Source organism: the organism of the source record quoted next, unplaced genomic scaffold (genome assembly GCF_019419815.1).
Source record: "Pyrus x bretschneideri cultivar Hongxiangsu unplaced genomic scaffold, Pyrus_bretschneideri_v1 Contig4, whole genome shotgun sequence".
Classification (NCBI taxonomy): Eukaryota; Viridiplantae; Streptophyta; class Magnoliopsida; order Rosales; family Rosaceae; genus Pyrus; species Pyrus x bretschneideri.
Window position 1 is genome coordinate 13,238,470 of NW_025999723.1, and position 13,275 is coordinate 13,251,744.

Here is a 13,275-nt window from a genome sequence, read left to right on the forward strand (position 1 = left end):
GTCTCCTTTTTGTGTACAAAATGAAAATGTGGCATTTGTAAGTGAGAAATCTTGTGGTATTCCTCTTCACTTGTAAGTGAGAGGTTTTAAGTTCGATTATCGTCAAAATCGAATTTGAACTACACCCACCATTTGATAAAGTGAAAAGGTCCAAATACAAATGTCAATACAAAGGTTGCTAGCACTCCAAACATCTATGCTTACAAACGCCTGCTAAAATTACTTTGATTCAAAACATGTTGGAACTTTTATCAAAAATCCCAATGCTTCTTTTAAGCACTTCAAAGTGCATGCTTCAAGAAGAAATATTTGGTAGGAAGAACAATATCAGGTTTTCCTAGTACACAATTAACTTTTGTTTAGAACTTTCTCATTAGTAACCACTCTCTAATTAATCGAAATTGGAAGAGTTAAGTTAGAAACAAATTATAATATAGCGCCATATCCGACTATCCGTCACATACCCATTATTTAGATTAAATCAAATTAATTAGTTTGTATGTACATATCTATCATCATAAGTTTAATTGGTTATGGTATGTGATGATCTCATCAGTTTTAACGTCGTTCTATGAGTCATTTTGACTTGGAAATCTCGATCTCAAATTGATTCATTGTGTAGTGTGACGATGAATTAAACACACAGCATGCTCATCATATAATACTCATATATATTATATATGTACGTATATACACACACACACACACATATATATATATTATATATATATATATATTTATATATAAAACTATATACATTCTATAACGATGATGATGAACATAGAAGGCCCGGCTCACGATTAATTTGTTGGATTATCATATCCTCAATGCCTTATCTGTTTAATATTTGGGCCACTCACAGGGAAAACCAACATAGCCACGATGTCACAAATTGGCCTTTGTCAATCACCATTCAACTGATTAATTTTCAATAATCCACCTAACTGGCTAATTGAACAACCCATTGGATAATAGAGATATATAGCTCGTTTTGATGTACTTTTAAAATGACTAAAAGTGCTTTTAGAAAAAATGTTTTTGAATTCCAAAAGCACTTAAAGTGCTTTCTGTAAGAAGTACCAATTATGTGCTTCTTTCAGGAAGCATTTTAAATATTTTTCCAAGATTTATTTGTATCTTTACTAAGAATTAATTCTAAAAACATGTTCACCAAAAGCGCTTTTAATCATTTTAAAAGCACATCCAAACAAGCTAGTTCAACTTTCAAAGTCATACAAGCATGCATGCGTTTTGCACATGCATTTTAAAGATGGAAAGGGATCCTCCGGATCCCTTCCACCAAATCCACATAATCCACAAATCCGGACCCTTGAAATTTGATCCAACAGTTAAAAGTTATTATAACATTTAAGGGGACTCCCTATTTGTAGTCATTGGATCAAATTTCAAAAGCCCAGATTGGTGGATTATGTGGATTTGATGCAAGGATTCTAGATCCCTTTCCTTTAAAGAAAAACGAGTGATATGATGTTAGAGAGATTATTCACTTGAATCATATTTTGTATACCACATAATGTGGTATTTGATGGTTTAACTCCCTATTTAATCATTAAAAAAAATATACAACTATCAACTGTCACATCATCTGTTATACAAAATACAATAAAAAACAAAGTCTTTGTAACATTTTTTTTCCAAAATAAATTAGTGGTTTATACAGTGGAGAGTCCTACGCAGCCAAGCATATTAAATACTATATCCTGGACTAAAGAAAATTATTATACTCATTCTAGAGGTTCATTACCTGAATTAATTACATAATCCAAGTCATTACACTGATAGAAAATTAATATATCAATCTAGCTAATAGCTAAACTTTGTGACTTGTCAGCTCAATAATCAGCGTCTAAAGTAATTATAATGGGCAAAACTATCATGAGTACGTCCAAAACGAAATTAAAAACATAATCAACCTCTTAATTATTATCCAAAACCCTTACACACTAGAATATAGGTCCCGATACTCTTTAAGTCGTAGCTCGAACGAAAGGCGTGTGAGGCATTGGTGAATGTGGAGACAGCATGTGTGGTGACTTAACACTAACACCTTCCTGCTCAAATCTTCTTGTTGACGATGAAAAGCTCAGCCTTAGATTGCTCTGCCAACGCTTCTTAGTACTTTTCACTTGTGCTTGTTCTTGAGCTTTCTTTTCTTGCCCTACAAGTGCCCTAATCCTTTTGAGTGCAACTTCCACAGTGTCATCATCCATGTTGGCAAAGCAAACCCTAAACCAACCAGGCTCCACACATTTAAACGAAGAGCCCGGCGAAACGTTGAGCTTCACTTCGTTCACAATCACACGCCACAACACCATTTCTCCGTCGAGTGTTTGATCTTTCAACAGCCTCCTTAAGTCCATCCAACAGAAGAGGCCTGCATTGCTCTTCAAATAGCTAATTCCCACTTCCTCAAGCCCCTTCATGAAGACCCCGTGCCTCTTCGCAAGCCTTTTTGAGCTTGTCGCGAGGAACTTCTCAACAAAATCTTCATCCGATAGCATTGATGCGAGCATGTGTTGTGTTTGGGATGAGACCAGCCCGAAACTTGACATTTTTCGACCGATGTTCACCACATCATCGTTGTAGGAGTAAACAATGCCGACCCTCAAACCAGGAAACCCCATGTCCTTGGACAAACTGTAGACAATGTGGATTAGGTTGGGATTGCAATCCATGTCTTGTATGACCTCGGTGATGCATGTGTATTTTGGGGAGGTGAAGACTGTGGCTGCATAGATTTCATCACAAACCAAGTGAATGTTCTTTTGGTTTATGAATGTGACAAGGCTTTCAAGTGTGTCTTTGTCAAGAGTTGTGCCCAATGGATTTGATGGGTTTGTTATGATCAAGCCCTTCACTTTGATGTTGTTGTTTTTGGCTTTTTCGTAAGCTGCTTCCACTGCTTCTTTGGTTATTTTGAAATTGTTGGAGCTATCACAATCGACTGGGAGAATTTGGACTCCAGTTCTCCATCCGAGGTCTCGGTAAAATCTGCAGTTAGACATATGAATTCTTAATTAATAATTAATTATGAGTAAAATTAGTTAATTAAGCTTCTAAATTAGCTTGGTGACTTGCAATTAGCCCACTGAGCATATTAAGTTTGGTAAGAAATATATGAGAACTGAAATTGAAGCTAATTGGAAAATTTTAACATAACGGTACAAAGATTAAGACTTTAAACAACTCATGATGAGAAGAAACGAAGTTGGAGTTTTGCCTAAACATCCAGCTGTAAACTACGCAGACTAATTAATCTGATTTGAATTATCATCCAATGTGAATGTATGGTTGAGGATTGATGCGTGTGGCTTTGATATTATACTAAATTTCAACAATGGACTCAAAAGTCTTAACTAGTTCTTCTGATCTACCTTAATACTATTGTAAGTTTGATAGTATCATATCATACTGATTAAAGTACATGATCATTAAAATCAAGTATAGATAGATGAGTAAGAGTAGGCCAGATTCAACTTTTAAACCTTCTCATATACATATAAAAGAAAAGTATGTGATCGTCGATGATAATCCTTATTTGTACTTGATTATGATCCTAAACTAGACCTGGCAATTTCTTACACGACCCATTAACACGACACGTAAACAACACGAAAATAATGGGTTTTGGGTCAACACGATAACTAATCGGGTCATTATCGGGTCACATGATAATAACTTGTTAATAACGGGTCCTTAACAAGTTTACACGAGAGTGACACGCGAGTAACCTGTTTTGACACGATAAGAAAAAAGTTGTTTTGATAATTTTAATTTTTTAAACTACTAAAAAAACTTACTATAAAATTCAATAGACATAATGAATATGTATATATAGTTTATTAATTATTATTCTATTATTATTCTTCATTTAAATATTCAACAAGTCTCTTACAATTTATTGAAAAAAATAAAATGCAAAATGAAAATTATCTATTTTCTATCTAAGTGAGTCGCAACTTAGGCAGGTTCATAGGTGGGTCTTGGCGGACTAGGAGGGTGCCTAGGTGGTCTAGGCGGGCGCCTCAGCAAGTTTAAGCACCTTTTCTTAATTATCAAACGCATAGATATTAATTGGGATGGTGGCCAACTACCTAATGCCTAAACGGCCGGGGCCTAGACGGCGCTAGGCGGAAATTTTTAGAACAATAACTTTAAGGATTCAAAACCTTGTGGTCAAGCCCATGACTTGGGCTCCACAAGTCTCTTTCTACCAAATTCTTAAACTCACTACTCTATTGTGTGTACAAATTAAAACACACTTAGTCAACCAAACGAATGCAACAAAAAAAAAAATTAAAAAATTAAAAATTTAGCTAAATGGTCTTTGGAATTGGCATAATTCCTCAATTTGGTCTCTGAAATTTAAAATCAATAGAACCGGTCATTAAGTTTGTCCACCATGAATCATTTTGGTCATTTTGTAAAAAAATCTCCATTAAATAAATAAAATGACAAAAATACCCTCAATTTTTGTTAAAGCATTTTGGTCTATTGTTTATTAAATTAAAGGTATTTTTATCATTTTGGTCCTTACTTAACATGGATTTTCTATGGAATGATCAAAATGATTGACAGTGAATAAACTTAGGAACTAGTTCTATCGATTTAAAATCTCAAAGACTAAAGTGTGGAGTTATACCAATCTCAGAGACTATTCTGTCTAAAAAATAAAATAAAAAACAAAATTGGTGGCTCTTGGAGGAATTAAGCACTCATCTATTCGGCACGGAATATGATTAGCAAAGTACGTACGTAAAAAAAAATAAAAATAAAAAAAACAAATTTAACACAATATTTGAAATGAAAGATATGAAAGAAGCATGACATACGCTGGATAGTACGGTGAGGGGATAAGGAAAGCATCGCCGGGGTCAGCCAAACAGAACATGACCAGCTCATTTGCTCCGGTGGCTCCGCCACTCATCACTACGCGGTCAGGATCAAACGTGACTCTGCCACCTCTTGCTTTCGACATGAACGTAGCAATGGCCTGAAAATTAATTAGGATCATGCAAATTAATTATAATGCTAATTACTGAATAATTAATTTCCATGAACCATTCCATGCATGCGTATGTGTGTGTATGTATACCTGTCTGAACTCTGGGAAGCCATGGTAATCTTGAAAATTGGCCACGCTTCTGAACTTCTCAACTCCTTCAGCAGTGCAAAAAGAGGCTTTGGGATTTTTCCTAATCCATTCTTCAACCAAATCAAAGGAAAGCTGGAAACAAACGAAAGTTAAACCATGCATTTTGTTAGGTTAATTACTTCTTAACTATAATGTAATAGCTCATGTATTTTGTGTTTGGCAGTGCAAAATGTGAAGAAAAACAACGGAGCAGTGCAAACCTGATTTTCTGCAAGGCCCATCTGGATTACACCCTCAGGGTTTTCAGTTGGGTGAAAAGGGTTTTGATCGTACGCCTTCCATCCGTTGAAGTACGGCGAGTTCTCACCATGTTTTTCATTGGTTGCAATCTTCGATAGCAGTAAGCTATTTTTACTTGCAGATGATGCCATTTTCTTGGTTTCAAAGAACAAATACACAAGCAATATAGCTGAAGGGATAATGATGTATAATATTATTGCTGGAAGTCTGGAACGACAGTAGTGATTGTTTTTTCAAGCAATGAAGTGTGAGGCAAAGGGTGAGGCAGTTGTTGAATTTATAGGCAGTGGAAGATTGATTGGCAAGCAGCACAGGAACCAAATTTGAGGGAAAAGTTCGTTTCGATATTCCATAAAAATTTAATTATTGTAGCGTTGGTCAATGAGTCGTAAAGCTTGCATGTTGTCTATGATACCGAACCATCAAGCATGTAATATCCTGCACAACCACGTGTACACCAGTAGTGTACCTGTTGGTGATCCTTATATAATACATCACTTTTTCACGAAACACTTACAATTAACAGTGTAACGGTTACATTATTTTTATAATTGATAAACTATATGATAATGTCGTCATACACAATATAAGACATTGACACAATATCCTTTATTTGGATTAATCTTGACTTTATTTGTTTATAATGAATAAGATACCGACATATATAGTATACAGACGCATTATTTGTGATTTTTCACTTATATAGAAAGTTGTTTTTCACTTTCTTGTTAATTAGGTATATTCTTTTGTGTTAATTTTTTTTGTTCGCTGCATGCGTGGTGTTTATGTTTCTAGGAACGAAGCTTCCCTGAAACACCATGAGAGAAAGAATGAAGATTTTGGCGCTGACTGAAAGCGTATAGTTAGAACTTGTGATTTGATCGTAAATGCACAAGACTCACACGTTGTGTGGACTTTTCCTCCACGTTAATTTGATCAATTGCGTTACTTTACCATCTTTACTAAAATTCCAAGTCCCTCGTGTGCTGGAATGACAATGCAATTACATACTTCTTATATGGTTGGAAATCGACTTATACCATGATCCATGCCACAGATAGCTGATGAACATCTCAAATGAATGTACTTTCTGGCCCCCCAACCTTTTGGTTTAGTTCACGTGGTTGTCTCTAGTAGTACTGAAATGCCAAGCAAAATTAAAGGTGGTCTGTGGGCTGTGGGTGGGTGGAGAGGGTTGCTTCTCGTTACTCTATAGGTTAATACAACTCTCAAATTTCAGATTTGAAAGATAAAACATGTACACCCAAAAGTAGTATATATAGCACCAACTGAAGGCGATGATTGTGTATTTGACTTTAGGGCATAGTTGTCATTGAATTTAAGCATCCCTTTCATATTTGCCAATACGGGTACAGTACTTGAGATACTACCAACTCTCATTCCTATACGTACGTATTGGTTTGCTCTATTATACTAGTATAATGTCACACAACTTACATATATACTTTCGAATCATCTACTCAAAATATTTCTGTATCGCACCTTTAAACATTATAGTACATTATATTTCAAGACTATCAAAATGTACATTCAATTATTCAATATGACTTCATGTAATCAATGATGAAATAAGAACCAATAATTACTGAATGGTTCTATTATAATGGTACCGAGACTTTTTGTGATAAAATCTATACACTTGTCGTGTTGTGCAAGCCCACACTTCTTTATCCATTTTGTACTTCCATTAGAACAAAGGGATTCCTCAAGAGCTAGCTAATTAAATTTAAGAAGAGAGAAGATTACTTCCAGTAGCTCTCTAATGGCGATTGTTTTAATATATTACTTTAAACCAATATATCTAAATTTTATTGGTTCGTAGTCATTATAATTTTCTAAAGTACGAAATATGATTGGCATAAACTTTTTTTAACAAGATTCTAAAATTACTTTTTGACCTCTTTACGAGTGTTTATACATTTAAGAGACGTCGGTATCTACTTACCAAGATACTTGAATAATATTTTTCACCGGAACCAAGTTCGCACAGCAGTCATATTTGGCTGACCACAGCGGTTAACTATTATGTGCATGTTGCTTCCCCTAAGCATTTAAGCATGTTTTAGCGAGGCATGCATGCACCTAATAAATTCCTCAGTATGGTGGTGTGTGAGACATAATTGTTATTTTTTAAGCAGTTCTAATTGGAGGTCAAAAATTCAAACCATGACGGTTCAAAGTTTTAGTGAGAAAGCGTACTTACCCTATTTATATATAAGAAAATAATTTCTGCACCTTCATTTTTCTTTTGTACGTTTTTTTATTGAATTCAACAACCTAGAAAAAATGGAGTGTAGAAGTCATTTGCCCCCACACACACACACACACACACACACATATATATATGTAAACCTGTCATGATAACTTCCTTACTTTTTCTTAGAATAATAAAGAAAAATCAGTCACTTAGTATTACGGTTTAATAACATTTCTCTTCATTTGTAAGTGAAAGGTTTTAGGTTCGATTATTTCCAAAGGCGAACTCAAACCAAATTATAATGGCTAGCCCAATTGTGAGGCTTAACCCACTCCTTTATCCCTTAGTATAGATAATATCGTATGTATTGAAAAAAATAAAGAAAAATCTAATTTTGCTATGGTATAATCATATTCCTAATTAGTTATATTTTCAATTTTTTATTTTTAAATTCTTTTTATTATAATGAGGGGGAGTGGGAAGAGTTCCAAACTATTAGAATGATTTAGGGGATATGGGAGTTTCGAACCTGAGACGCATGAGTAGAAACTCAACACGTTATCTACTAGGATATTAGATCACATGCAAAAAAAAAAAAAAAAAAAAAGTATGATTTGTAGAACTCTCAACTTTTCCCTGCAGTTAGAAAAGAGTTGTATTGCGAAGCATTTTTTACACAATAAACTAAAATAAAAAGGTAATGTTAGGGAGGCAAAAAATTTAAACCAAATAATGTATCACCAATAGAAAATAAGCATGTTAATTAACGCTTAAATAATAATTCAATAATCACCCATCACATCATTTAGTATGTAAATTTGGTTTTGATTCCTTTGGTATTATTCAAAATAAAATAAAACAAAAAGACTGAGGCGGCAAGGCAACAAAGTGAGCATATTCTAAGTGGCCCCCAATGTAGAATTTGGGTATACAATAGAGCCGGCGCTAAGGGGGTGCAAGTGGTGCCACCGCATAGGGCCTCTGATTTTTCAATTTTGCATGCATATACGTATATATTGTAGTATGTGTAGAATATTGCAAACTTGAGCCTTAGCACAAGTGGTATTATTGCTTCTTTACATCAGCCTAGGGATGGGTTTGAACCTCGTCTCCATCATTTTTTAAGTTTATTTTTATTAAAAGCATAAGCTTCCACAAAATAATATAAAAATTCCACACAATAACATGAAAATTTGAATCCTGGCCCTCTAAATAGTTAAGGTAAAACAATACGTCACCTTTCCACTTGTTGATTTGTTAAATTTGTTTGTGCTATTAGAATTTATAGAAGCTTAATTGAAAACTAAATTTTTTTTTTTTTTGGACAAAAAAATTAAAAAAAAATTAAATTCTAAGCACTTCTTAGGTCCTCCAATTCACTTTCACAGACAATCACAAGTGGGTCAAGATTTGGATTCCAATTTCATCATGGTCTCCTTTTCTTGTGTAAACCGCATTTTTTTTCTTTTTTAGATATATTTCAGAGTTGAATTAACTTGAGTTCGATAGCAAGAGCCATGAGTTTCAAGAGTTCAAAGAAGTAGTGACTGTAAAGAGTAGTGTTTGATAATTATTTCGTTAAGTTTTCTTTTTTAAACTAAATTTAAAAATAATTATTAAATAAGTTTTTAACTGAAAAATAAAAACAGAACTGCTCACAACAATAGCTTTAATTTTTAATTTTCAGTTTTCAATATTTTTAAAAAGTAAAAACTAAGCATTTGCTTTTGTTGTTTTGGTGAGGGGAGGCATTGAAATAAATGGTCAAAGGGACAATGGTCAATCTGAGCGTGAGTGTTGACTATTAGGCCGTCCACGTGGGTCTTCTTTTCTGTACGCTGTTGTTGCCGACATCAGCATGCACACCATGCAGCACTACTAGAAATCCGAACAATATGTTCACTCCGTAGATAAAATTATCAATCGGCTTACACATCAAGTATGATAATATAATTGGTTGAAATTTTATTTTTAAAATATCCGATCACTTATGACAATTAGTATACCAAATTATTCTCGGTACATTAAAAAATCTTTCCAATCCGTGGTTATTACGAGCAGTAGTCATGGATTTGGCCGATCACCAAGGAGAGGCAACGCACCACTGCCGTGTTATTTATCAATGATTTGATGGTGTTGAAACACGTGATTTTAATTATTCAATATTATATTAATTCAGAACATGTGGTGAACTTTATTTGGTAATGTCACACCCCAAATCAAGAATTTTCACAAGAATTTTCACAAGAGGAGACAGACTATGATGTCAAGAATTTGAACATGTGGTGAACTTTATGTGGTGAACTTTATTTGAAATCTAATTTTCGCTAGGATGCAGCTAATTTCACTGATTAGGTTGGACTTCATATAAAAGTACCACTAAATTATTGTTAGTCTAAAAGTTAGAACTAGGTTGAAAAATTACTCAAGAAATCGAAGAATTAAGATTGAGGAATAACCCAAAATTAAGAAAGGAGAAGAATAAGAGACCGAGATCATAGAAACTGAGAAGCAGCAGAAGAAACCAAGATTGGAAAAATTCACCAAGTTAATAGCTTTATTGGCGAAGATACCATGTAAACCATACAGACAAAATAGAGAGGAAGAAGAAGAGTCGAACAAGTTCGAGAGAATTCTAGAGAGTGAAGAAAGAAGACAAAGAAACTATAATTGATTAATGATGAATCTAAGAATACAAGATTCAGTTACAATGATAACAAATTCACTAACTATTTGACAAGTGACAGTCAATACAACTATTTTATCACTAAACCTTGGTGACTATGTAATTCATCACAATTTTTCAGGAATAGACTAATAGCCTTAGTACTTAAGCTTACACGATCACGTTCTCGTTGCGTTCCACATGACAAATAATTGACACATCCATGCCTGGATCTCATAGTCGAATTGTTTGAATAAACGAGACTCACAGTGTTCTGTATGTACCTGTTTTGGTCGGAGTTTGAATAAAAGGGTTCCAGAAATTCCTAGTTCCTACATTGTCTATGTGCATGTGTGGACTGTACATTACATTACTCTTTTACACACTACAAAAATGATATCCTTTCCAGACGAAATCATTTCATCGGGCAAGTAAGTGTCGTCGCCTAAGGTTTTACCCAATCGACTTTTCTCAGAAAAAAATTGTTACACAAAACTCGTGGAGCAAAGTTTTGCCCAACGAATTTAGAATTTTTGTCGAGCAAACTATGTTTGGCTGACAAAATTGTGTCATTGAGAAAAGGGGTTGATCACGTTTGGCCTACAAAATTTCGTTGGGCAAAATCTCTATTAATTAATGAAACCCTCTTTGTCAACCAAAAGAGGGTGAAAAGACTACTTTATCTTCTATCACACAAAAAAAAAATGATGGGCAATAATGTAATTTTACAAGTTCAAATTTTACTGTTTTTTTTTTATTGAAGCCTTAGTTACAAGTAATGTTAAAATACCTCCAATATTTAAAAAAAAAAAAAAATCGTAATCAAAAACCTCCACTCCCCCCCCCCCCAACATTCTCTCTCCCTCCCTCTCTTCTTCTCATTTTCTAAAAAAGTGTGTAGGCAAATACTAGTATTTATTTAGAAAAAAAATATTTTTATTTTTTATTTAATTAAAAAAAAGAAGTTTGCCCACGAAATAGGTTAAATTTAAAAAATAAATCGTTAATTTATTTTTATTTAATTAATTTTTTTAGTTCTAATAAATAAAAAATTCCCAAAATTTCCCTAAAATTTGTAACACACAGACTCAATTTTCAGATGTAAATTCACAATTAAAAATTCATACCAATTTAAAAACCCAAATTTCATACACAAATTCGTACCAATTCACAACCCAATTTTCAAATGCAAAAGTAACAATTTACGAACTCAAATTCATATCAATTCACATACACAAATTCATAAGTACCTGGAGCAATTGGCGAGAGGAACAATGCTGCATGACTGCAGAAGAAAAAGAAGAAGAGATTTTGTGGTTGAACGTAATATTCATCAAATTTACAGAGGGAGAGAGACTGTGTGTGTGTGTGTGAGAGAGAGAGAGAGAGAGAGGGGAGAGTTGAGTACCTTGAGAGAGGGAGAAAAGAGTTGTAGAGAGAGACGATAGTTGCAGCTCGAGGAGGAAAAAGAAAGGGACTTAGTACTTTTAAAATATCAGAATGTTTGCCCGACGAATTACCAATTCGTCAAGCAAACTACGTTGGTTCATTGGGCAAAGCTTGCATAGAAATGCCACGCAGTTCAAATTTTGGCAAAAAAATTGGTGGGAATGTAATACCTTTGCCCGATTAACCATTTCGTCCAGCAATCTAAGTTGATCTGTTGGGCAAAGGTTGCATACAAATGCCGCGCAGTTCAAATTTTGGCAAAAAAATTGGTGGGAACGTAGTACCTTTGCCCAATGAATTATTTCATTAGGCCAAACCCCGAAATTTAAAATTTTCTTAATATTTTTATTTATATTCAAAAGGATAAAAGATCATTTAATTTGATCATCAGGTAATATTAGGGTGTCATTTTACCTTAAGTTAGCATATTTGTAAAATCATCCAAATGAGAGCTAAAATAGTCATTAAATCATGATGATACGTTTCTAACCGTCGAAAGATTTATCCCGTTACCTAATTCCCAAAAGTTTGTTTTTGGTAATTTTTGGCGTATGCAATCTCGTACTTTATTCAAACTAAGTTTAACAGTTGGATCGTTTAAATTGGTTTTGTAGACTACGTATCCCGTCAAAACAATAGATTCATCAAACACTTAGAGTTTTATTCTATACTTCTATTAAGCAGAAAGTAAGATTTGTTGTAACCACTAGTGTAAATATTGTAAACTAATAATCAACTCCCTTCATTGTATTCTTTTAGGGTCAATGAATGTATTTGTAAATAATCATCCTACTCTAAGTTAAAATAGTCGTTAAATCGTGTTGATATATTTCTAGCTGTCGAAAAATTTTGCCTGTTACCTAATCCCTGAAAAGTTGTTTTTGGTGATTTTTGGCGCATGTGATCTTCTACTATCCTCAAACAAGTTTAATAATTGGATTGTTGAAATTAGTTTCCTAGACTATGTATCTTGTCAAAACAATAGATATTTCAAACACTTAGAATTTATTTAATACTTTAATTTAATCGTATTACTTCAAAAAAAAATTAATTTAATTGTATGACTTTTTTTTTTAATTTAGGTATATTATTTTTTATGATCTTGCGGATGAAAAATTTTGTCAGTTTCGTTTTCTAATTTAATTGTTTTTTTTTTTTGTAAAATTAGTTGTTTAATTTAATTGTATAAGAACTAATTTTTTTAAATAATAATTTTTCCCGACGAACAATTTCGTCAGGTAATGTTTAGTTTTTTAAATTTAATTGCATAAATTTAATTTTTTTAATTTAATAGTATAAGAACTAATTTTTAATTTAACTGTTTTGCCCGATAAACAATTTCGTCGGGTAATGTTTACTTTTTTAATTTTAAGTGTATTATTTTAATTATTTTAATTAAATAGCTTTGCTCGACGAAATGGTTCGTCTAGTAAAGTCTCTGACAAAAAAAAACGTTGACCAATTTTGCTGAATAAAATTTTCGATTTCGTCGGGTTAAGTGTCTTTGCCCAACGAATGTGTTTCCAA

The 13,275-nt window shown here is 33.4% G+C and overlaps 1 protein-coding gene across 1 annotated transcript; it reads right to left on the bottom strand.

Moving 5' to 3' along the window:
- Positions 1 to 1,657: 1,657 nt before the first annotated feature.
- LOC103956316 (1-aminocyclopropane-1-carboxylate synthase 1-like) lies at positions 1,658 to 5,582 on the bottom strand. The gene is made up of 4 exons (XM_009368287.3): positions 5,377 to 5,582; positions 5,117 to 5,248; positions 4,854 to 5,014; positions 1,658 to 3,012 (listed from the first exon to the last, which is right to left on the bottom strand). The coding sequence occupies exons 1-4, from the start codon at positions 5,545 to 5,547 to the stop codon at positions 1,989 to 1,991; spliced, it is 1,488 nt and encodes a 495-aa protein (XP_009366562.2). The 5' UTR covers positions 5,548 to 5,582; the 3' UTR covers positions 1,658 to 1,988.
- Between the last annotated feature and the right edge of the window lie 7,693 nt (positions 5,583 to 13,275).

Coding starts and splice junctions, on each gene's coding strand:
- LOC103956316 (XM_009368287.3), bottom strand. CDS start 5,547: ATGGCATCATCTGCAAGTAAAAATAGCTTACTGCTATCGAAGATTGCA. Junction 5,249..5,376: donor TGGGCCTTGCAGAAAATCAG/GTTTGCACTGCT, acceptor GTTTGTTTCCAG/CTTTCCTTTGATTTGGTTGA. Junction 3,013..4,853: donor CCCTCACCGTACTATCCAGC/GTATGTCATGCT, acceptor GTCTAACTGCAG/ATTTTACCGAGACCTCGGAT.